We start from the raw sequence: 24,736 nt of genomic DNA on the forward strand, positions 1-24,736 counted from the left end.
ACTTTCTCAACTAGGGAGGACATGTAGAGGTAAGGGAAGTGATGGAGGATGTTCCCATCAGCCTTCTCTCTCAGCCTTTTCTACTCTGCCACTTGTGCTGCCCATGTCTGATCCCACACTTATCGCAGCTTGTGCCTGGGGAGGTGAGAAACTAACCTTAGTGTTTTGAGATTTTCTGAAATTGATCTCGTCATTTCTAATACCCACCACCTCTAAGGTTGTCATTTAGGGATTGATTTGAGCCAGGAGACGTGTGGTTGGCTGTTCTTCCTTCTCCCCTCTCTCCCTCCACAAAGTTCCTCTCTGATGGACACTTCCTTTAGGTTCTGAGTTCTCACTACCTATAGTTTGCAGCAAAGATCTACGGTCAGAGGCCGGCCTGGTGGCCGAGTGGTTAAGTTCGCATGCTCCGCTTTGGCGGCCCAGGGTTTCACTGGTTTGGATCCTGGGCACGGACATAGCGACATGGCACTGCTCATCAAGCCATGCTGAGGCAGCATCCCACATAGTGTAACCAGTAGGACCTATAACTAGAATATACAACTATGTACTGGGGGGCTTTGGGGAGAAGAAGAAGGTTGGCAAGAGATATTAGCTCAGGGCCAATCTTTAAAAAAAAAAATCTATGGTCAGAGTCTTCCAGGCCTGCTTCCTGATATGTAATGAGAGCTTTTGGATATTAGGAAAACTCTAAATTGATGGCTATGAATTTTAAAAATTAACTTTGAGAACTCTAAGTTTCTTGAACTAGATATAGGTAGTAGCTTGCTTCTCTTTGTGCGAGGTTATAATCCCAATTACTTAGTCTTAAAGGTGAATAGGCTATATGAAAACATTAGTTACAGGGGGAATGATTAAATTTTTTATAACATTATCCCTGTTACACGCTAAAGGTACTGCACCAGATCTGGGTTAAGAATGGGCAGAGACGCAGGGGCCAAGTGGACAGCTAGGACACTGCCCTCTATGTTTGCCTCAGTCCTCAGAGGGCCAGAACAAAGAGAGAGGTAGGTGTGGTTAGGAAGCTTATATCAGGCATCTCATATAATACAATATCCATAAGGCTGGGCAAAGAGAGGTCAACCAATTCTTTACATTTCATTTAAACTTCATTTTAAAAAATAGCACAGGCGGGAGGGCAAAAGGGGTGATTAGGGTCACATGTGAGGGGATGCACTATAACTAGTGTTCGGGTGGTGAACATGATGTGATGTATACAGAATTTGAAATATGATGCACATCCGAAAAAAATAAAAAGAAACAAAAAGAAAATTAGAAAAAAAAAAAGATAGCCCCCTTTCTTAGTTCTCCTGGAGCAGCGTGCTGTTGTTTTGCTGTCTAAGGGTATGTCTCCCCTGTTTGCAAACTGTGTGACCAATAAAGCTTTCCTAACTAAAAAAAAAAAATAAAAAAAAAATAATAATAATTAGCACAATAAAAAAAATCTATGCAAAAAAAATAAGTAACAACCTAGTGGTTCAAAATTCAAAAGATAACAAAGGGTATACATTGAAAATCTCCCTCTCACCTCTCTGTCTCCACTACTCAGTTTTCCCCATCAGAGGCAACGTTATTAGCTTCTTGTGCACCATTCTAGAGAGATTTGAGAGAGAGAGAGAGAGAGATTTTAAATATATATATAATGCATATTTATATATATTCACACATACATGATAGTTTGTCAATCCTTTGATATCACTGCATGAAAAATTTGCTTTTTAGTTTATAGCTGAGGAGTATTTTATTGCATAAATATGCCACAATTATTTAGTCAGTCCTCTATGTGTGGATATTTAAGAGGGTTTTTCCCCCATTTTTCCTTGATATTACAAATAATGATTCACTGCTTATATATATTTCTTTTTCTTCCCTTCTCTCTTTCCTCCTACCCAGTTTTGGTTGAATAGGTTATACTTCTTAGTGTGTATCTTTATAGTACTCAGTATACTTAGACCCCTATTGCCGGATTTGTCTGCTTTAGATGGCATCTTTTGACTCCAGCTACTAAGGATAAGAATATCAACATATTTACATTACCTCCCACCATCTTTCTCTTTCCTCTCCCAATTGTTGTTAATTATATCACTTCTACTCCATCTGGGTTTATTACCATTACATTTGCTCTGTAACCATAATCACTGCATTTGTTTGGGTCTTCGTCCTAAATTTACATAGATTTGACACTAATTGCTAGACTTTTGCTATAGTTTCTTTCTTCCCTGTGTTTCTGTCACTTTCGCCTTCATCTCTGTGATTAAATTTCTACTACATTTTCCCTGAGGCCTGACAGCTCATATTTCAGTTCATTCTTGTCTTGCCATCCCTTTCTTGAGCTTTGCTTAATTGCTTCATTAAACTTTCTAATTCATGGTGAAATATTTGGTGACATTTTTCATCTACTTTTTTTTCAGGTGATTTCTCTTTATCTGCCATGCATTTTTCAGGTCCCTTTTCTCATGTGTTACCTGTGTTTACCTCTTGTGCCAGTTCCACTTTGATTCTCCATCTTTGAGAAACATCAGGTTTTATTAAACCAGTTATTTGCAGAAGGTTCATCTAGGACAAGGACCAGGAGTGTCTTCCCTGATACCCCAAATTTTCCTTATGGCTCAAGTCATTAGAGAGAAGCAGCTGTGGAGTCGTTGAAAGCACAGTCTCTCCTCTTCCTTGCTGCTTGGGTGCAAACTCATCTCCAGTGCTATCTTGAGAACAGATTACTTCCTGCAAATGTGACTTGTCTCTGTGACTCCTTGTTTGGCCCAGTCTCTCTATGCTTCTCCTTATGGATCTCCCGCTCCACGGTGGCTCCTGCTATTAACTTGTGCATGCTTCTTGTCTTTAAGAAATACACAAATTTGTTAAGAGAGTGGATCTTACGTTAAGTTTTCTTACCACAATATAGAAAGAAAGAAGGAAAGAAAGGAAGAAATATACAAATAGTCTCTCCCCTCTCTGGAATTCGGTGTTTAGTGGCTGACTTGAGAATGCAGAATCACAGCTAGAGAGCTTCTGGAAAATTAACCGAACAGACTGTGAAGCATAAAACCAACTTAGAAATGCAGGAGATGCTCTCTGTGAAGGAGTTAGATCTAGTACACTGCAGGCTTGGTTTGGACAGAGCCTCTGGTCAGGCCCAGAAAGGCAAACAACTCCATGTTCTCTGCCAGCCTTCCTGAGCTTTCTCATACACAGCACGGTGGGCAAAGGAACACACACACACACGTTCTTCCTGCCCTGGCAACTGAGCTTGTGCCTATGAAGAGAAAAATGGGTGACATGAAAGATGCTTAAATCACATCCCGTTGCATCTTTAGTTGAAGTGGTTTTTCGTGATTAATTTTCTTAGCATTTACTACACTGCATTGTGTTTTCCGTTTCCTTTGTCTGTATTCCCCACTAGATGATAAGCTCTATGAACACAAGAATGGTGCCTGTTTTGTTTACTATTCAATCTCCATCTGCGTCACACATGATTAGTGCACAGTGTCTACTCAGTTTGATTGTCTAGTGTTCAAGCTGCAATTTTGGTTCTGGACGGGAGTTTGTGCTTATCTATGTACTTGTGAAATATCTTCAATAGATGCACAGTATGTTTGCAAAGAGAAATTTGTTTTAAAAATGTGTTAAATAATATTTACAATATGGTCCCAATTAATTTTAAAAATGCAGATGCACGAAAAAGACCAGAAAGTTACACACTCTGTATCTTGAGGTCGTGTTCTCAGATCTTTTCTCTTTCCAGGAATCTCATCCAGTGCCATAGCGTCAATTATCATCAAATATTAATGACTGGCAAGTCTATATATCTTGAGTTCAAGATTAATTTATTTGATCCCTTCAGGTTGCATATCCCACAGATATCTCATGTTCAACATATTTGAAATTGGAGTCATCACTCCTCAGTCCCACACCAAAACTCTTCACCCTCCTGTGTCCCCTGTCTCAGTGAACACAACCACCCCCCACCCAACTGCACCTGCTGGAAACCTAGTCATTATTGACTCTCCCTCGTCCCATATTGCTAGCTTGTCTCAAAGTCCCATTGATTCCACTTCGTTAATGTTTTTGATAAATGTTAATATTTATCAGAACAATACATACACGTGATAGCAAAGCAATTAGTAGAGAGTTTATGATAAAAATGAATAATTTCCCCTCCTGCTCTTCCCTAGACTCAGTACCACTCTCTAGAATCCAGAGGCAGCTTTTCTTAGCTTTTCTGATTTTAGCTCCTTCTGATGCAGTGGTTCTCAACCAAGGGTGATTTTGCTCCCTGCCCTGGGGACATCTGTCAGTGTCCGGAGACATTTTTGGTTGTCACAACTAAGGACAAGGGCGCTACTTGCATCTTGTGGGTAGAGGCCAGGGATCCTAAAATGCACAGGATAGTCCCCAGCCCAAAATTTTAATAGTGCCAAGAGTGAAACCTGTTCTTATAGTTATATTCAAAATGCCAAAAATGTACTTCTACCCCTAACGGCCTTCTGATATGAAAACGGGACAATTTAGCTGATTTGCCTTACAATCCTTCCTCCCTCTCTCATTCCCAGTGTTTATAGTGTTATTATTATTTTAGTTTAATCACACAGTCAACAATAATTTATTGAGCACCACTGTGTGCCAGGCACTATTCAAAGCATTTAGAATTTGGTGGCAAGCAAGACAGAGAGAGCTTTTATTAAGCTTGTTTTCTTGTGGAGGAAATAAGCCATAAAAATCAATTAAAATAAATAAAGTAGCTAAATTCAACTTGAAATGATATACATAAACTTTTATTTTGCTTCATAAAATTCCACCAGGATTTGTATACTTCTCACTTTATAAAATGAGGATATCAGCTTTGCTATCCTTCTTCTTTTATCATCTTCTTCTATATCTTACATTTTGTCAGTTATATTTTATTTAGTCTCATGCCTTCTTAAAAGCTCATCCCCACAAGTGATATGTTAATCATTTTCTGAAACTATACAAAATAGATTCGAGTGTTAGGACACTACTCGGCTCAGCAATGAGCAGCATTTATAAAGTCATAATCACCTAAATACTGTTCGTGATTTTCAATATATACAGTTCAAAGCAGAAAGCTTTAATTGGAAAATTGGTTGTTATAGAACACAATGTAAAAGTAAACTGGAGCTTACTATATAGGTATCTGTTTGTGTGTATGTGTCTATATATGACTATATAAAGCAGAAACCTCAGCCGCATTCTCTTCATTAGAAGGACAAGGTCCCCTTGCTTTCAAGACCCCGTGAACGCACCCCTTTAAGGATGATACCACCTGACTCCTTTAGATACTTTCACAAGTTCAACCTAAGTCTTTTTTGGGGTGTGAGAGGGTTGCCTTTATATCCATTTGGTCACTTCAGACTGTTTTGGGAGCCATGTAGCCATAGTCTATTTATCTACTGTCTTCTGGTGTTGTAGAGCGAGGTGTAAATTGCAAATAAATTTTATCAGGGTATGCATGCATCTTACTCTAGGAGTATATTCTTAGTAATTGAGGAGCTAGTGCAAGCCTGCTGCATCCTATGTGGCGTACTCAGAGCCCAGAAACACGTGGGATTAGCTTTTGCTTCAATCTAACAAAGAATATTTGCTTAGAAATGTTCTGGAATCCAAGGTCAAGGCTCTTGAATCACTTAAGGGATGCTGTTCATAGATTCGAGACTCAATAGATTCTTTTTCCTTATATTCCATCAAATGCTGGACTCGCTGTCTATCTCAATTTGCTGCATATTGGAGCATGTAAACTTTTCTTGTTTTGTTTTGTATCTGTTGTCTATTGCTGCAGAACAACCGCTCCAAAACTCAGGAGCTTAAAACAGCCATCTTATTTGTTCATTATTTTGTGGATCAGGAATTTGCACTGGGCTTACCTGTTGATTCTTCTGCTAGTCTTGCCTGTGATCATTAATGTGGCTGGAGTCAGCTGGAAGATCAGCATGGAGTCACTTGGTGAGGGGCTGTGCCTGTCCGAGGGTGGCACTTCAAAGTGAGGGGATTGTGGTCGAAACTGCTGAGAGTGGCACATAAGGTCCTGATGAGGAAGCAGAGTTTGAGGCTGGCTTGGCAAGAAGGGGTGGTCATATTAGCAACTCTTAGGAAACAAGACAGGGCCCCAGAGCCAGCAGAGGATGCCAAGCCCCAGCGGGCTGTCGCAGCAACCACAAGTCACCTCCTGGCCATCTAAGGCACCAGGGCCTAGGACGAGGCAGTGTCCCCGTTCCAGGTAGGAGTATTCCCCAGAGTTGGTCCTGGGACCTAACAGGCACTTATGCCCTCTGTCAGCCCAAAGAGGGGGGCGGATGGGCACAAGCAGGACAGTTGTAACCCATCTGCAACCCAAACTCCGGGAAAGGGAGAAAAAAATAAAACAAAAATTACGCTCTGTATGGAGGAGAGCAATCAGAAGGCAGAACACTCAGAGGGCGCTGATGCCCAGGGTGGCATTCCAGGGAGACCAGGAGCAGGCACCGGGCCCAGAAGCTGCACTGCCCAGAGAAGCTTCTCGTCGACTGTGGTGGCCAGGGTTTTGGGGAAGAGGACCCTTGCCTGACAAATCAAAATCATGCAGGGAACCTGGTCTGGTGAGGCAGGGGCTAAGGCTTGCTGGGAAGGGTCCCGAAATGCTGGGGAGCGAGCAGCAGAAGGAGCTGCCCAGATCCATGGAGTGGTTCAGTGTGCAGGGCGGTTCTCCCTTTCCTCCAAAGGGTGTCAGCATCTTGGACAGAGGGGATGGAGACGTCTCCCAACGGATCACGGCCACGCCAAGCACCCTCAGCATCTGCCCCACCACCTCCACAGAGAGTCCACGGAGGGCTCCTCTGTCCCCTTCCTGGATCCCACCAAACGTACCGGGGACTGGGCAGAAGGGGGTTCCCCCAGAGGAAGCAGGGGCCAGCCCTTCTCTCTCTGCCAGGAATTTGGGTTTGGATCCCAAGGAAGGGAGAGGGCCTGGAAGTAGGTTTAACAGCTGCTTCACAAGAGAGAGAGAACTACACACAGCAGGCACTCAGCAAGTGGCAACCGTTATTGCTGTAACTGTGCATTGAATGCACAGGGATGGGTTGCTGAGTGGTCCCCAAGGAGGGGACCAAACCCCAAGGATGCTGACCTGCGTCTCTAGGCCAGCAGCCAAGGAAAGACGTCTTCATCGAGGGATTTCTCTGCACCAGGAGCTGGGCACTGTGCTGCCCACTTCACAGGTGTTGTCTCTCTTAGTCCTCCCAACATTCCATCTTAATTCCACCACATTCCCCTCCACGCCCCCCACTCCCGCCTCCAGCCCCTTCTGGAGGCTTATCGTGAGCACCACTGCAGCCCACCTCTCCTCCTGCCTCCTGTGAACACTGTTAAGCATGCATCTGTCGGGGAGCAAAAGCCTCGGTTAGCGCTGATCATGTATTATTGTCGTTCTCTCCACGCAGACCTTAAACTCAAGGACAAGTACCATGGCTCCTTTTCGGCAATCAAAGCACACAACTTTATTGATGATACATACAAATGTAGGCTTGGGTGGATGAGGTTACGTCAGTAGAGCACGTAGAAGGGGCGTGTACTTTTTGATGAACAGGTTCACTATCCATCAGCTCACGCAGAAGAAAAGAGTAAATGGAAAAGAAGTCAACCTAAGCAGCTACAAACTGCATTTTCAGCACAAGCTCCGATACCTGTCTGGTCTCCACCAAACAGTCCAGCTTACACACGGAGACCCCCACAGGCAAGGTGTCCCTCGTGACGCTATAATGTGATGTTCTTTATCGACAGCGGGCAGCTGAAATGATCCCTTTACCACAGGAAGGAGGCTGCAAGGGACTAATTTACTATGTGCATTGCCTGCAGACTGCAAAACCAAGAGGTTACTCAGAGCTCCGTGGGAACCCTGCCTGCCTGGCCGATAAGAGTGTGGTCCTCCTGTTAGCAAGTGTAACTTTCACCCCATGATGTGGTGATTGGCGAGGGCTGGACCTTCAGTAGCACCCACTGCAGATGCCTCGACTGAGAACACAAGGGTGTGTTCGCCCAACAGGTTTTGGGTGGATTCAGTCCCGTTCTGTTCGACATGGCCATCTAAGAGGCCAGGGTGTCCGGAAGAACCTGTCTGTTCCCGTTCCTGATAAAGAGGGATGTGAACGAGAGCAGCATTTGGGCACCCAGCAATTCCCCCGCCAAGACTGCCTTTTCAGACAAACCCACCAACGGTTTCAAAACCTGAACCTCAGCACATCCACTTCCCTCTGATATCAAAGGAAACTTCAAGTCTGAAACGGACTTGGCAAGCATGTTATTAATAACTGTCATGCTTATTAACAAATTTAATCCGGCCTGCTGCAGAAATGAGTTGCAGCAATGTGACACAGTCTCCCGACACACTTCATTGATGTACATCTTAATCGGGCCCTGTTTTTCAACACTCGCATTCAAGTTATCCAGGGCACAGAAAGCCTTCTCCTTAACAGCAGGGTCCGCTGTGGGGATCGTGTTTCCACCAATGGAGAGGCTGGCCAAGTGACTACTGATATCGTGGCTAAATGAAAAACCAGCTTCCTTGGGCTGAGCAAACAACATTTTTCCCTGAATGAAAGGATACTTGGAGAGGTTAAGAACACAACTGAAATTTTTAAAGTTTTGAGTACTCCAAGTGTTTTTATGTTCATAGGGGAATGGGCGCTGTTTTATTCCATGTGTTCTGTTGGCCTTGCCCCCACCTGTGGGCCTGTCCTCAGTGCCACCGGGGGCCCCAGGTTCAGTCCAATCCCCATCCTCACTCCAGGGCCGAGCCATAGTTGCGAAATCAAACCAAATCTCGGGCTCCTCCTCATCCAGCTCCTGGTCATCATCCCATTCCTCTTCTTCCTCCTCCAACTTCTCACTGTCATCTCTTCCTATGGTTAGTCTGTAAACGCAGTAGCAGGCACCAGCCCCAATCATCAGTCCTGCCGCCATCCAACCCACCTCCCGTGCCCGGCCCATGTTCAAGTCAGTGCCTGCCTTGGGGCAGGACAGGAGAGGGCTTTGCTCCACCTGATTGAAGAGGATTCTTAGGGCCAGGTGAGTAATGGTGGAGGGTAGTTGTCTTCAGCCTCTCCCAGGCTCCCGTAGCTCTCTTGTGCTGAATCTACGGGTGAAAAATTGCATTAGGGCTTTGGGCTATGCCTGAGTTTGTGCCTCACTAGACAGAGTGGAGTTTGAGTTCTGGTTGAGAGAGGTGGATTATTAGGAAACTATTTCTTTGTTCTTTTCTGTCATTTTCCATCTACCCTCAGGATCCACCATTTCTCTTCCAGCCCCACAGAGAAGGGCAGGAGGTGGGGCTGTGCTATGATTGCTAGTTGGGTGACACGGAGAAGCTGACCGTAAGGTAAGTTTCCTCCTCCACCACACTCCACCCCCAAAGAGTCACAGGCAGTTTCTCCCACCAACCTCTACCAAAGTCAGGTAAATTCCTTCTTCTTCCCTTGTCTTCTGTTGTCAGTGCTCCTTCCACAGTGATTGACGGACAGTCTGGCAGCAGGACAGATGGAAAGGCAGATAGCTGGCAGTGGAGAACTGAAAGTGTCGTGGATGGATCAGCACTGAGAACACAGGTCCCAATACAAGCTTTCCTGAATTTTCGGCCTTTGAGTTTAAAATATTTCTCACACCCTCCTGACTTTCCTAACGCGGGCTTCCCCCGCCCCACCCCCCCTTGTCGTCCGCCATTTCCCCAGCAAAGGCCGCCACACCCCTTTCCCTGCACTGAAATGGGAGGGGGTGTGGAGAAAGAAGGGGCCGGGAGAGGGCGACTCGGACCCGGCCCCGCAAAGATCCCAGCCCTCCCTCCTCCGCCGCCCCCATCACCACCCCCACCCAGGGTCCAGAGCTCATTCCACCTTCACAGCGACCTGCACGGTCCCAAGGCAGTTTGCTCCTTCCGTCACCGTGACTTTTGCGGCCACCTACGGACCAACGGACCTACAAGCCTGCAGACAGATAGGGGACCTAAGGAACAGATTGCTTGGTGGACGGAGCAGCACTCGGGACGAGTGCCCTGATTGTGGAACCTTTCTTTCCTCAGAGTCTCTGTAACCGCCATTCACTCCCCTCACCCCCGCCCGAAGTCCACCAGTTCTCTCCACTAAAATGGGCACGAGGAGGGGCGGCAGTTTTTAGAAAGTAGGCGAGAAAGGGACATAGCCCCTCTCGGCCCGAACCTGGATCCATGGCCCTCTTGGCCCTCTCCTACCTCCACCTCCCTCCAAGCAGAGCTCACTCTCCTACCGACCTGCACGGTCCGGGGCGAGTTTCCTTCTTCCTCACACGCCTGCAGAGTAATAGGGGGCTGGTACCCAGACGGAGGCGACTGGCAGGACTTCTGCTCTAGGCAGCTCTTGGTCACGTGACGACCACGTCACCAGTGCGCTCTGGCCCCCAATTTCCACTCCCACAAGCAGTGCGGCAGGCGCCAGTCTGCCCTGTACCTCCCCCCAATCACACTGGGCCCTGTCACTCTTTTCCTCTCTAACAATACCAGAAACCAGAAGGGGCCCTGGCTCTCTGGGGTTTGAATTTGCCTTTCTTTAATTACAGGAAGGGGCAGCATCTTTAGCTGGGTCTACCATTCACTTATACTTCTTGGGGAAATGTCATCCTTTCCTTGGCTCTGAGACTCCTGCCCCCTTTCGTTAATTTCTACCCCTTCCCACATCCAGTCTATGCGTCAAAATTGGGGGCAGGGGAGACAGAAAAGGAAATTAATATTTTTGATAAATTTATGTTCTATTTTGTCCTTTCTTCCTTTTTTATGGACTTAAGGTATACTATTTTGTAATCAGAAAATACAATCAAGCTGTTTCACAAGGAGAAAAAAATCAAGACTTTAAAAACATATATATATATATGTGTGTGTGTGATAACCAAGATTTTCCAGTTAATAAGGAGGCGTCATTGATTTGGTTAGGTTAATTTGTGTCACATTGAAAATATTTTATTGTGACTGCACAGGAAATAGCAGTTTTCAAACGACTTATTAAAATTTAAAAACATATCCTTACAAACAAAACCAGTGTGCTTTCAATGTGATTTATAAATTGATGGATAAAATTAATCTATAGTGAGGTGGTCAGTGTTTCAGTTGTGACCATTTTAGATCAGTATACCGCTGTCTCTTTCATCTTCCTGGCTGAACTCTTAGTATGAGGCATCAGACGACCGAGATCTTCAGAGAAGCCTGCTTTCATTCTGGCTTTAAAGGACAGACTTTATGCAGACCCCAACTGCGGATGAATCTTACGTCTTCAGATGAACCTTACAAACTAGTAACTTCACAGATTAGCCTGCTACAAAAATTTCAAAGGTCTTCATTTAAAATCTCTTCTGAAGTTTCACGGTGTAACCCATAAATCATCCAGAAATTGGAGAATTCTCTGTTATCCCACTGATGGAAATGAGACTCAACGGATGGAATTTTCATTTAACTGTGACACTGGTGAGATATCTCTGGTGTCTGTCATTCATGTACCATGTCACCCTGGGAGCAGCTAGTGTCCTGCATCTTCCAGCGGAGACAGTGGTGCGGGTCTGTGGGTGACTGTGAATCCTTGCAGCACCCCTGAGATCCATGTCATTTTTCCCTCACAAAAAGCACAGTTTACAGGATCCCAAGCAGTCACCAGGAGAAAGAAGCCTTTTCATTCCCTGCCTTCTGGTCACAATTTCACTGCACCCCAAGCCCCTCAGAATAATCCCAGAACTCAGGGACAAGGCATGCAGAAGTTAGTCCCCAGACATCCAGCTGTCCCCACTAGGGAGTCATATTCTAAATATAGACCCTTCAGGCAGCCTCTTTCTTAGAACGTTGAAATATGACACCCAGCAGGAAGCTCCCTGGGTGAGGGGCCCCTGTGTGGAGGAGGCCCTTTGAGGAGGTGAGCCAGGGAGCCCAAAGCGCCTTGCTGGTGAATATTCAGAAGTTAAGATCATGTCACAACTTTCTGGTCTTCCTCAAACTTTTATAGTCCAAATTCATTCACCAATATCATACCCCATCTCTCTAAACCCCTACCTCATTTGTTTTGCAATCATCTCCTTATACTGTTCTCTTTGTCACCCTTTATTTACTTCTCCTAGACAAGTGAATTCTATTTATGAAGCCTTACTAACAGAACTTGCAGATTGAAGTGTTCATCATTTGATTTTTGGCTGCTAAGTACTTATATAAGTGGCTTTTGTTTGTTTTGAATATATACATTAGAAAGAACTAAGGAGTGTGTAAAGCTTAACAAAGCTTTAGGGATAAAGACTTCACTCTTACCTCTGCTTACTAGTATAAAATCTCTCCCCCACTTTGGTATATTTTCCGAGTCTTCCAATGTATAACCGCCGGCCATCATTTTCCCAGTCCCTCAGACCTGTCTTGTTTGAACCCACTCCCTCTCTCAAACTTCCTAAACCCCATGGAATGATAACCCTTTCAATTCTCTTCTTTGTTGTTTTGATCCACAATTTCTACCAAAGAACCCGGGGACTAGCATTTAAATTCTGCTTTGCTCTCCATTATGCATCCACCAACAAATATTTATTTAAGGTCATGTTATTTGCCTGGCGTACCATTTCAAAAGTGAAAAAGGAAAATCTTTAAGCGCTCCTCAGACAAACCTGTTAAAAGTTCCTGAGCCCACAAAAGACTCTGTGCAGCAACTGCCAAAAGGAACCTTTTGGCTTAAATCAGTATGTGGTCAAATGTAATGTGTGACTTACAAAGTACCCCAAACTGAAAAGGAGTCAGCAGATGGCAACACTAATGGAATTGTAGAGGGTGAGAAAAATAAATTATAGAAGACTGTTATCTTAAAAAGCTGTTATTACCTTTTGTATTGTATGTGTTTTTGTATCGTGCATTAGTTAATTTTGTTTGGTTGCAAGCAACAGAAACTAAGCCCAGTTAACTTAAACAATGAGGAAATATTGAAGACCAGGGTCAGCTCTGAGGGGTCTAGGTAGGAGAAATTGATGGATGGTCTTTCCAGGATGCCATAATTCCACTGATTTTCAGTTTTTTCTCTTGTTCAAGATTTAAATTTTAGTAAGAAAGTATTGAGTTGGTCTGCTTTGGGCACAATGCCCACTCTTTTGCTGGGGAAAAGGACGGGGTATGTAAAATGTAAAATGCATGTCCTTTCTTTTTCCAGAGACAAATGTAAACTGCTTCAGATGTTGTTGTTGATTTGCAGGAGACTTTTAACTACTTTGGATATTAATCTGTTGTCCAGCTGTGACTGAGGTGCTAGGGGCCTATTTGCCACAGCATGTCTTAGTTGTAATTTTCACTTTAACTGAACATTAGAGAGGTACAGTTCTGAAATGGTGATGCACAAGATTGTCTTCTAAGCCAAAGCTACCTGGCTTCCCTGACAGGATTCCACAAGGTTGCATCTACAGTTCAGGGTCTTGTCCTCATTGTTGCACAATCAATCCCTGATTTTGTCTGTATGCTGTGAGCAGATGCCTCTCTCAAGGAAAGACCCCCATTCATAGAGACATGTATAAGTCTAGATCTGAATGCCCAAACTCACGGATCTCTGCATTCGCTCCCTGTAAGTAGGACACAAGGGAAGCTAAATCTCAACAGGAGTGACAACTGACAAATTTACCCTGAGAAATGCAACTGTCAGGGTTACAGGAGGTTTCTGTCAGTTTTACCAGCCCATTCTCTCCCGGTAGGCAAGCTACTACAATCATGTATAGCTTAATGACAGGGTAGGTTCTGAGAAACGCATCATTAAGTGATTTCGTCGTTGTGCGAACATCATAGTGTACTTACACAAACCCAGATGGTATAGCCTACTACACATCCAGGCTATATAATACTAATCTTAGGGGACCAGCATTGTATATTCAGTCTGTCATTGACTGAAATGTCAGTTACACAGCCTACGACTGTACTTGGGAAACCACAACCTCAGAAGGTTGCGTGGTGAGCCTGCAATCAGAGCAAGGGCATTCGTTCACCTTAAGAAGTGGCTTTCAGCTAAGGAAGCTTGAAGTGCTCTTACACATCATGAGGATGGCTCTGCCAAGGAAAGCTAAATGTTCCATTCATCTTAGCCATGACTCTCTCTCCTCCAGACAGTGCTTGGGTGGGAACTACCAACACTTTCCTCTGGCTCTCCTTTTCATATATTCCTATGCTTGAATAAGCCCCTTTGCTGCGCATGATCTTCCTCTAAACACAGAATCATATAGTTGATGTGGTTTCTGTTTACTAAATTTCAGTCATATCCTAGTACTGCCTCCCAGAAGTTACATCCATATGAATTTCCCCGGAGTTTTGCCTGTTCCCAAACTTCCCATTCTCTTGATTCACTGTCATACTGCCTGTGGATTTTAAAAGTTATACTCAGATAATAACCTTATATCAAACTATTGGGGACTATCCCACTGTAGACCCCATGTTCTGACATTATTATTTTTCCCACTATAATAAATCTCAGTCATTGCTGACAGGAGAATCACTGAGTTCATCAAACCAGTCAGTGAAATGGTTTCACTAATTCACACTAACTGCTAGATACTGAGTTCGGTTTTGTCTTGGTCTCAAGCTTCCTCCAACACCTGTTCCATTTGAAAATGATATTCTCTATTTGTACTCAAGTATATTTTGTAATGTTCTTTGTATGCCACTCACTTTGTCAGTGTGCGTGCTTCTTTATCTGACAGATATCCACCACGTAGTTGTGGTTTCTACTTAATCTTTTCTGTGTCACTGGCTTCTGAGGCTCCATGCCATTTGCTGATGCAAGTGAAAGTCTGGAGCTCTCCTGTTTAGAAGACTGGCCTGGTCAGAAGATTATGCATTCTCAGACACACTGATTAGCTCATTCAGCGTTGTGTTATGTGCTAGGCCCCAGAAGATATTAAGATCGCTTTGAGTCAAGGGTGTAACACTCCCAACAAGTGATAAAAGTGAGAAAACTTTTGGAGGCCATCACCCAACATCACTCTCCAACTCCCACTCTTTTTTTTCTCAAATGAAAATAGCTTTATTGTAATTTTTTTTTTTCTTATAAAAAGAATGCAGGCCGGGGGAAGAAGAGGGCAGAACAAAAAGAACAAAAAGGTATCAAGAAAGTAAAAACCACACTCTCACTCCGGGTCTCCTTTTCTGATAGCTTTTCCGTTTCAGATCTGGGACTAGATTTCAGAGGAAATGGTAGACGTTAACAGCTGGGAGGAGGGGAGGTAGAAGGAGAGGTTACTGTCCCAGGAGCCTAGGGAAGGAAGAGGCAATTTTTCAGGAAGTACAAGTGGCCAGTAGCCCCAGGGGACGATGCTGTCCCTATCTGGTAATCAGAGGAAGGCAAACACAACTACAGGGAGCCGGGATTAGCAAAGAAGAAAGAGTAACAAGGCCTAGTATGGGGGAGGGAACGGAGGAGGGCGGGCCCTCTTCTGCCGCACTGCTGGTAGGAGGGGAAATTGGGGACCCGAGTTGGTGGATGACGTAGCTCTCACGTGACCAAGAGCTGACGTGTGCAGAAGTCCTTCTTGTTCTGGTCGTTGTTCCCGTCTGAGTACCAGCTCCCCATTGCCCTGAGGGCGATCGAGCCTGCGGCACAGGGAAGAAGGAGGAGGAGAAGGAAATTGTCCCGGATCTCTGCAGGTCAGTGCCTGGGAGAGTCCATAAGGTGGGGGTGGCCGAGGGCGTAGGGCGGACCCGTCGCGGGTCCGAGGCGCCTGTGTCGTCTCTCCCTCTCACCGCCGGCTTTCCAAGACATCTGTCCCGTCCGCAGCCCATTTCAGTACCGCGAAATGGTGAGCAGGGGGCTGTTTGCGGAGGAGCCAGAGATCTGGAGGTGGGAATATGCTGGGAGCCGGGGCCATAATCCGGAAAGGGAGCTCTGGCCTGGGTGTTGGCCCCCAATCCTCCAGGACAGTCCTGGCGGAGAAAGGCTGGACATGGGGCGGGGGAGGTATAACATGGCGTGTTAGCATAACTTCAAGAGGGGTAGTCGGGGTGGGAAACCTTTGACAACCAGGCCTCCGAATTAGGAAAGAGTTTCATGTTCTGGGGACCGGTCCGTCCACCAAGCACTCAGCAGCGGCTGTTTCTCGTCTTTCTGACTGTGGCTGTGTCTTCCTGACCATGGCTCTGTGTCTAGTGGGTCCGAGCCTCTCCCGGGTTGCTAGTCTTTCCGTAGGTTGCGGCATTACGCCAGGCAAGAGAAGAGGAAGGAAATTAACCCCGATCAGTGAAGGTCGATTTGAGGGTAAGACCATCGGGGGACCCTAAGAGGGGCGGTGGTGGGGGTGGGGAGAAACCAGAGACGGCAATAATCTAGGTTAGGTCTGAGTCTGAGTGTGTTTCTTGCACTCTCGGGACCGTGGCGAAATGGCGTGCGTTGTGTGTGTGTATGTGTGTGTGTGTGTGTGTGTGTGTCGCAGGGGGGTGGGGGCTGGGGAGAATGACAGAAAGGAAACCTATCAGATAGTTTGTTCATAATCCTCCTCTCTCAACAGCAGTTAGTCCCCATGTTTTCGATCTGTCATCCTGCAGGTCTGCTGTAGCAGGTGGCACCGCTTGAAGCGAGGGAGGAAGTTTCCTCGGATCAGCAGAGGTCGGTGTGGGCGTGGGGGCTGCCTGGAATGGGGGAGGGGTTGGAAATCGGCCGCGGTTGGACAGGCTCACCCAATCCTACTGTATTTCCCTAACATCCCTCCCTGAATTCAGGCTAAGGAAGGGGCAGGCATATGCATGTTTTGGATGGCATAGAGAGGTTAAAAAAATCTGACAACCTGGATAGTGAATCAGGAAAACTACGAATGAGGAGTCAATCTATCAAGCCCTCAGTTCTCACTGGCTTTGGTCTCTCTGCAGATCAAACGGGTTGTTGGGCGTGGCACACCTCCAGGGGAGGGAAGAAGGGGCAAACTGCCTGTCTGGAGGAGGTTAGTGCAAGGGTGCCGCTCCCTGGGGGTACCCTGAGATTGGGTAGCTGAAGCCTCATTGGAGACTATGGGCTTCACTGCCTTTATCTAGGCTTGACAGGGGGTGGGCTGAGGAGGGTAGGGGGAGGGTAAAATGGGGGGATAGAGAGAGTTTGTTAACAATCTACGTTTCCTACCACTTACTCATTACTACTCTCTTGGCCCTCTGTGCAACTCCCTGCATGGGGCAACACAAAGAGAAGAGAAACTCAAACCCATTTCCTTCCTCCAACCCTAGGTCCATCTCGAGTATCAGCTATTGTGGCCTTGAAGTGACTGAAGACGATCACCCTCCTCAGGCCTGCACCCAGGCCGATAGCCCTCCTTCCCCAGCCTGAGTGACTACTCTATTCCTTGGTCCCTGCTATTGTCAGGGACGATTGCATGGGCTACGCCAGGAAAGTAGGCTGGGTGACTGCGGGACTGGTGATTGGGGCTGGCGCCTGCTATTGCATTTATAGACTGACCCGGGGAAGAAAACAGAACAAGGAGAAAATGGCTGAGGGTGGGTCTGGGGATGTGGATGATGTTGGAGACTGTCCTGGGCCCAGATACAATGACTGGTCTGACGATGATGATGACAACAGTGAGAACAAGGGTATAGTATGGTACCCACCTTGGGCCCGGATTGGGACTGAGGCAGGGACCAGAGCTAGGGCCAGGGCAAGGGCCAGGGCTACCCGGGCTCGTCGGGCTGTCCAGAAACGGGCTTCCCCCAATTCAGATGATACTATTTTGTCCCCTCAAGAGCTGCAAAAAGTTCTGTGCTTGGTTGAGATGTCTGAAAAGCCTTATATTCTTGAAGCAGCTTTAATCGCTCTGGGTAACAATGCTGCTTATGCATTTAACAGAGATATCATTCGTGATCTGGGTGGTCTCCCAATTGTTGCAAAGATTCTCAATACTCGAGATCCCATAGTTAAGGAAAAGGCTTTAATTGTCCTAAATAACTTGAGTGTGAATGCTGAAAATCAGCGCAGGCTTAAGATATACATGAATCAAGTGTGTGATGACACAATCACTTCTCGCTTGAACTCATCTGTGCAGCTGGCTGGACTAAGATTGCTTACGAATATGACTGTTACTAATGAGTATCAGCACATGCTTGCTAATTCCATTTCAGACTTTTTTCGTTTATTTTCAGCGGGAAATGAAGAAACCAAATTTCAGGTTTTGAAACTCCTTTTGAATTTGGCTGAAAATCCAGCCATGAGTAGAGAACTGCTCAGGGCCCAAGTACCATCTTCACTGGGTTCCCTCTTTAATAAGAAAGAGAACAAAGAGGTCATTCTTAAACTTCTGGTTATATTTGAGAATATAAATGACAATTTTAAATGGCAGGAAAATGAACCCACTCAGAATCAATTCAGCGAAGGTTCACTTTTTTCCTTCTTAAAAGAATTTCAAGCGTGTGCTGATAAGATTCTGGGGATAGAAAGTCACCATGATTTCCTGGTGAAAGTGAAAGTTGGAAAATTCATGGCCAAACTGGCTGAGCATATGTTCCCAAAGAGCCAGGAGTAACTTCTTGATTTTGTAGTTTAGAAGCAACACACATTGTAAACTATTCCTTTTCTCCACCTTGTTTATATGGTAAAGGAATCCTTTCAGCTGCCGATTTTGAGTAATGAATATCATATTGTTTCATCAATGCTGATATTTACCCGAGTTGGTCTTCAGATCTAAGCTGGATGAATGAATATCACTACCTGTTCTGAAAACATGTTTGTTGCTTTTTATCTCGCTGCCTAGATCGAAATATTTTTACTATTTTTTCTGTGTAAGTGACAGTGAACCAGTTCATCATAAGTAAGCTCCCTCCTGTCATTTGCATTGACTTCATTTGTGTATCATCAATAAAGTTGTGTGTTAATGCTGGAAAGAAAAAAAAGAAAGAAGAAAGAAAGAAACCATCCTTGTCCTTTGGTTTATAATCTAGTTGGAGAGATAAGAAACATATAAACAAAAAGATAACTGAGAATATCTAGAGCATGTACTCATTATCCTATGTGTGCTCTGAGAGCACAGAGGAAGCAAAGGCTTCTGTGGGATACAGTAGTTAGCTGCAGATTCGTGAAGGAAGCAGCCATTTAAAATAAGTCCCGGACAGGAGAGGTAGTTAGGGCATTCCCTGAGATGAGAGTAAGGGGGGACTGGTGTGAGGAAGGCATAGAGGTAGGAATTCTCTTCCTATAACAGTGAGGAGACGACTAGTCTGCTTAGAGTGGAGAGTGTGGGGAACGGAAGTAAATAAATTTGGAAAGCTGGGAGAAGCTAGTTTGTGGAGAGCTGTTTGAATATTATCCCACTGAACACAGAGAGCCACTGAATATTTTTGACTAGGAAAAGAATTGGAATTCATGTAAAAGTCCCTCTCTCACCTACGTGCAGTGTCCACGAGGGTGTGACAAAATGGGCCCTTTCAACCCTGGTGGTAGGAATAAGTTTACACTGGTGCAAGGTTTGTGGAGGGCCATTTGGTAATACATATCATAAGCCTTGAAATGTGTAAACCCTTTGTCCTAAGGAAATAATTGAACAATTGGCTAAAGACTGTATGTACAAGGCTGTTCATCCCAGCACTGTCTAAAATAGTGAAAATTGGAAACAGGTGTCTAGCATATGGGATTGGTTAAAGAAATTAAAGAATGTTCACATGGTATATGATAAATATGTTGATTCAAATCTATATTGCCAGGAAAAGATATTCATCATGCATTGTTAAGTGGGAAAAGAAGATTAGATAGCAGTATTCATGGTACAATTCCTTTTTTTTTTTTGAGAATAATAAAACATATGTTTAAGTAGACACTAAAAACTCTGGAATTACAGACACCCAAATAGTAATAGTGGTTATCTTTGGGTGGAAAGATAACGAGTGATCTTTATCTCTTTACGTTTTATTCATTTATTTGTTCTTATTTATCTAAAATGAATTTTGATTCTTCAGAAATTTTTGAAAAAGGAAAGTGTTGGGAATGAAGCAGGTGATTGATTGGAGCATGTACTGAGTAGAAAAAATATTTAGATTAAAAATGAGATGGGTTGAAGTTTCCGCTTTGAAATGATAGATGAGTGGTGAAGATAGGGCTCATTGTGAAGATTAAATGAAGTAATACATGCAAAATACTTAGAATGTTCTGGCACATAGCAGTTAATTAAGAAAAGTAAGCACCTTTAATTTTCTAGAATGCAGAGTTGATAGTTTTTTTGGTTGACCTTTGTTTTGCTGGGGGCATTCTGCCATGTGTCAGTGTCTTTTAATAAATAATAATAACAATAAAGGCTAGCATTTATTAAGTGACTACTTTGTAGAGTTCTGTCATTCCTGCAAGGCAACTGTTAAAATAATTCCTCAAACGAATAGAGTTTTCTTATTTCTAAGGACTCAAAGTGTTTCCTAAGATGTGATCTCACCAGCTCCCACAACATCTTCCTAGTGGGTTTGGAGATGTTATCCTGCTTGATATGTGAGGCCAGGAAAGGGTAATATCCTCTGTTCACTTATGGTCTGGTTTTAGCCCCAGGCTTGCGTATACTTACTCTAACGTTCTCTGTAGTAGACACAAAGATCAGGGACTGATTCACCTAAAGTTGTGGGGTATGGTGACCCTACTGAATCATGTACATGTGAAGACTCATCTGACACCAGTTTTAAAGGCCGGGTGGGGAAGAGGGAACTAACATTTTTCTTGCTCTATTATTAAGTAGGAGAAAAAGACTTGAGAGGAGAAAGCTAATCCATTTACAATAAACTGACTTTGAGGTACCTGTGTGACATCCATGTGGCGACACACTATTGTCATTTGAACGTATTGATCTGGCGCTGGGAGGAGAAGACCAGGCTGCAAATAAAGATTTGGGAGCCAGCAGAGAATGAATGATAACTGAGGACATGGGAGCGGATGTGATGGCCAGAGAGAAGGTGTCGAGTGTAAGAGTGGAGGGCTGCAAAAAGAACTGTGTGAGGGACTGTGGCAGCTGGGGAGAGAAGCACAGAATTGAAACTGAGTGTATACCCTTCCAGACACGTTTGCTATCCATATACCTAGATATTATATCCATAAAATTGGATGACACTGTAGATAAATTTTCAGAGCCTGATTAAAACAATTTTTTTTTAAAGATTGGCACCTGAGCTAACATCTGTTGCCAGTCTTCTTTTTTTCTTCTTCTCCCTAAAGCCCCCCAGTACATAGTTGTATATTCTAGCTGTAGGCCCTTCTGGTTGTGCTGTGTGGGATGCTGCCTCAGCATGGCCTGATGAACGGTGCCATGTCGGCGCCCAGGATCCAAACGGGTGAAACCCTGGGCTGCTGAAGTGGAGCACGCGCACTTAACCACTCGGCCATGGGGCCTGCTCCTGACTTAAAATTTTTGTACTTCTCTCCTAAAAAAATATTCACTGGAGGTACTTGAGAAAATAGAGACAATGAGAAAAAACTTGTCTCCTCACCCAGATATGTAGCTTAAACACCTACAAAAAATATTCAGATCAAGCCGTGTTGAACTCGGGGTGCTGAATCACTTTTATGCCTGGGGAGAAAATGAGGTTCACTTTGAGTAATAAAAAGCCTCCGTGTGGCAGGGGCCCAGGCCTCACCAGCTCCATCTGCTCTCACAGGTCTCTTCTTTCCCATTCTTCTTCCCTCTCCCTCCCTCGCCCTTCTATCTTTATTTCCTCCTTCTGGGAGATCTTTGGCAGTAGTGTCTTTGTGCTTCTGTGTCTTTTGGGGTGGCCATTGAATTCCCACAACACCAGGTCATCTGCTAGTGGGCATTTAGTACAGAATAATAATTGCTGTTGCTGTGGTAACACAGTGACCCTGGATGTGACTGGATGCCACGATTGTTTGGAACCCTTGTTGAACAGAGACTGAGAAGGAACCAGTCTTAGCGTGGCGCAGCCCTATGTGCACTGCATGCACTTTTGATGTCGCACACCTGGTATTATTTAGAACTGAATCACCCGGAGGTTGGGAAGTGTGAGACAGATGTGTGACTCCTGGTCCAGGCAAGCCACATGCTGATGTCCCGATGTTTTCACATCGGAGGTTGCCACTCAATCATTTTGGGAAGGGCACAGTTCTAGGATTGTGGCTGTGATTGTGGCAGCTGATGGGGGCAGGGAGGAGGCAGTGTCCTCCCTTTAGAGAGGATGGCAGCTCCTGGGAAACCGAGGAAGGTGGAAAGTTGGAGGTTATCTTGCTCTTTTGATTTTCTTCTTATCTAATGATTTTAGGAATATAAGTGGTCTATCCTAGGCAAATGTGTTCAAAGGCGATTTTACAAAGATGGAGTATAGTTCTCTTATAAATTGTCACCCAAAGCATAATATTTCAAGGTTCAGGAAATTGTTTTTTTTTTAACTCATATTTTACTTGCCTTGTTTCTAAAGAGATTCGAAGTGTAGGTTTAGCAAATTGATGCGGTTCAGGGAAATTTTGTGTTTATGCCTGTGTTTGGTTAATTTCTCTGCTAAGCTCCCTTGAGAATGGCTTTTCTAGGAATGATTGTGACTATTTTCAATGCTGTCTTTGTACATTCCTTTTACATCACACCCCAGGCTGGAGGTTTTGTCTGGGTTCTCTGTTTAAACTGTGGCTCTTCCTTGCCTCTACACCAGACCTATCTTGCTGCCATCCTGGGGTGCAGAAAACTAGGAGAATGGCCCCTGGTCTGCCCTGCCCTGAGGTATGTGTGAAGCAGGGTAATGTGTAGTTACTTTCAGAGTGCCATAGCTCCACACTTGGCCTCTCCATTGGGTCCCTCTGGGGTCTTGTGTGAAGAGCTTGGGCAATGTGTGTGTCTAGGGACAGGCCTGGGGGGAGGGAGAAGGAAAGGGTCGGGAAAGAAGCCTTGTTGAAGGGGTAACTTTATCCTGAAAGATTCATGCAAATGTAATTCAGTCCACCATTGAGAGTGGGCTAAGTGTAACTCTCTGGCCCTGTTGACCATTTGCATTTTAAAATGTGAAAGAGTAGGTGTAACACAAGCATCTTTGTTTGGGCCTAGAGCCTCCTGCTTGTTGAGCATTTCTAAGCTTGCAGAGGACATGTTATCAAATGGGGTGGAATTTCTTTTTGAAGATAAAAAACCAGAATGATAATTTATGTTACTATAAGAAACGTAATACCCAGTAGACCAGATTATTATGTTGGCTGCTGAGAACATTCTCTCCTTAAGCTCAGTCTACATCAGAAACCAAATTATCATCAGAAGATTGTTTATTTAGAGCTCAGGGAATCAGGGCAAACTGACTTAGATGTTGGTGCTGTCAAAGGAGGAGAACCTGGTGTATCCATGTCTGCTATGGGGACTGACCTGTTGGTAAAATCAAATACTTGTATTCAACAGCTAGAATATATTTCTCCCTGGACACAATTATAAATTTTGTCTGCCGTGAGGCCCCTTTGCCAGAGGCAAAGCATCAATGGATGGTACTTTTATGACTATTAAGATGCATTATTAATTAGCTTTCATACATAATTTGGAAGATGTATACTTTTACAGCAGGAGAAAACTGTACTATTTGCAATGCATTCTCCCCTACATATTGGTTGGTCTGTCCCTTTTCTGCATTTTTTTGTTTGATCAGTAATGATAACTTGACATTAAATTTTTTTGAATCCCAAGAAAAATGAATTGTCACCTCTTTAGTTATTCTTTTCTATTTCCATTTCAGTCTTCTCTTCACTAAAATGTGATTTAACTATGTTCATGCTAATTTTTGTGGCTTTCTTTCAATAAGCTGTAATGAAAATCCAGACATAATGAAATGGATCCATAAAACAACCTTTTAATTTTTACTTTCTTCCATCATTTAAAATGAGTTAAACGGATTCTCTTTTTGATATTAGAAAAAATGGAATCTAAGCAAGACCAAATAAAACAAACTATTTAAAGTATTTTATAAATCTTAAATCCATTCAAACTGACTTGGAGAATGACTCTTTATAACCAGTTATTATTTGCTTCATCAGTTATCACCCCTTGTTAAGCAGGTTCATGTAATCTATAGCCAAAAATTAAAAGTATTAAATTACACCATGTCGCTTATGAAAATTCAATAAATTCTGGTTAGTTTCTTCTAATATAGAGGTTAAACCTTTATGTTATGCATGTCATAACTTATGAATATCTATAAATATATGTCACACATATATATAATCACATTTGTTTAGGTGAGGATAATTGGAGAAGTATTAAGATGTTAGTAATATCCTGGAATCAGCTATTTTTTAACTACTGATTGAAATCCCAGGTATATTTGTTTTAACTTAGAAAGGGGAAAAATTAGTGTTTGGGAGTGAAGTCCATATTATAGCCTCTGCATCCGTGAACAGGATTGTGCATCCATATGGACGTTTGACTACCACTCTGAGACGGATTTGGGAGTTCTCTGCACTCTGAGAGATTATTTTTCACAATGAACTCTATTTTAATCTTTACTGTCTTTTCTTAAACCATAGAAGTAACTCATCTACTAAAAATTAAAACAAATAAACATATAAATTAAAACATGAAACTGTCCTCTTCTCACCCATCTGTACAGTTAGCTACTGTTACCAGTCTATTGTAGTTTATGCACATACAAACATAAACGATATACATAGTCACATTTTTATCAGAAAAAGAACTCAGTTCATATATTGTTGTATTTTGAAACTTTTATTTCACTTAAAATACATCATATGCATCTTTCCATGTATCTCTTACCTCATTTAACTTTGTTCGTCGTGTCTTTCTCTGTAGATGATCGACATTT

At 43.9% G+C, this 24,736-nt stretch overlaps 2 protein-coding genes across 12 annotated transcripts; one reads left to right on the forward strand and one right to left on the reverse strand.

The window, feature by feature from the left end:
• Nucleotides 1-7,459: 7,459 nt before the first annotated feature.
• On the reverse strand, nt 7,460-10,477 carry LOC100060676 (protein ARMCX6). Of its 6 annotated transcripts, none has more exons than XM_014729038.3 (4): nt 10,268-10,408; nt 9,876-9,965; nt 9,427-9,578; nt 7,460-9,121 (listed from the first exon to the last, which is right to left on the reverse strand). In XM_014729038.3, the coding sequence occupies exon 4, from the start codon at nt 8,974-8,976 to the stop codon at nt 8,074-8,076; it is 903 nt and encodes a 300-aa protein (XP_014584524.1). In that variant the 5' UTR covers nt 8,977-9,121; nt 9,427-9,578; nt 9,876-9,965; nt 10,268-10,408; the 3' UTR covers nt 7,460-8,073. The 6 variants fall into 6 exon arrangements, with proteins under 6 accessions (XP_014584524.1, XP_014584523.1, XP_023489173.1 ...); XM_014729037.3 differs by having other exon boundaries at nt 9,427-9,552; nt 10,268-10,407; XM_023633405.2 differs by having other exon boundaries at nt 9,427-9,552; nt 9,876-9,984; nt 10,268-10,383.
• A 4,378-nt stretch (nt 10,478-14,855) lies between these two features.
• On the forward strand, nt 14,856-20,272 carry ARMCX3 (armadillo repeat containing X-linked 3). Of its 6 annotated transcripts, none has more exons than XM_001494103.5 (5): nt 14,856-15,643; nt 16,171-16,250; nt 16,538-16,598; nt 16,859-16,929; nt 17,207-20,272. In XM_001494103.5, the coding sequence occupies exon 5, from the start codon at nt 17,353-17,355 to the stop codon at nt 18,490-18,492; it is 1,140 nt and encodes a 379-aa protein (XP_001494153.1). In that variant the 5' UTR covers nt 14,856-15,643; nt 16,171-16,250; nt 16,538-16,598; nt 16,859-16,929; nt 17,207-17,352; the 3' UTR covers nt 18,493-20,272. The 6 variants fall into 6 exon arrangements, with proteins under 6 accessions (XP_001494153.1, XP_005614403.1, XP_014584528.1 ...); XM_014729042.3 differs by having other exon boundaries at nt 15,485-15,643; nt 16,143-16,250; XM_070256992.1 differs by having other exon boundaries at nt 15,528-15,795; nt 16,143-16,250.
• Nucleotides 20,273-24,736: the final 4,464 nt, after the last annotated feature.

This window comes from Equus caballus, chromosome X (assembly GCF_041296265.1).
Source record: "Equus caballus isolate H_3958 breed thoroughbred chromosome X, TB-T2T, whole genome shotgun sequence".
Lineage (NCBI taxonomy): Eukaryota > Metazoa > Chordata > Mammalia > Perissodactyla > Equidae > Equus > Equus caballus.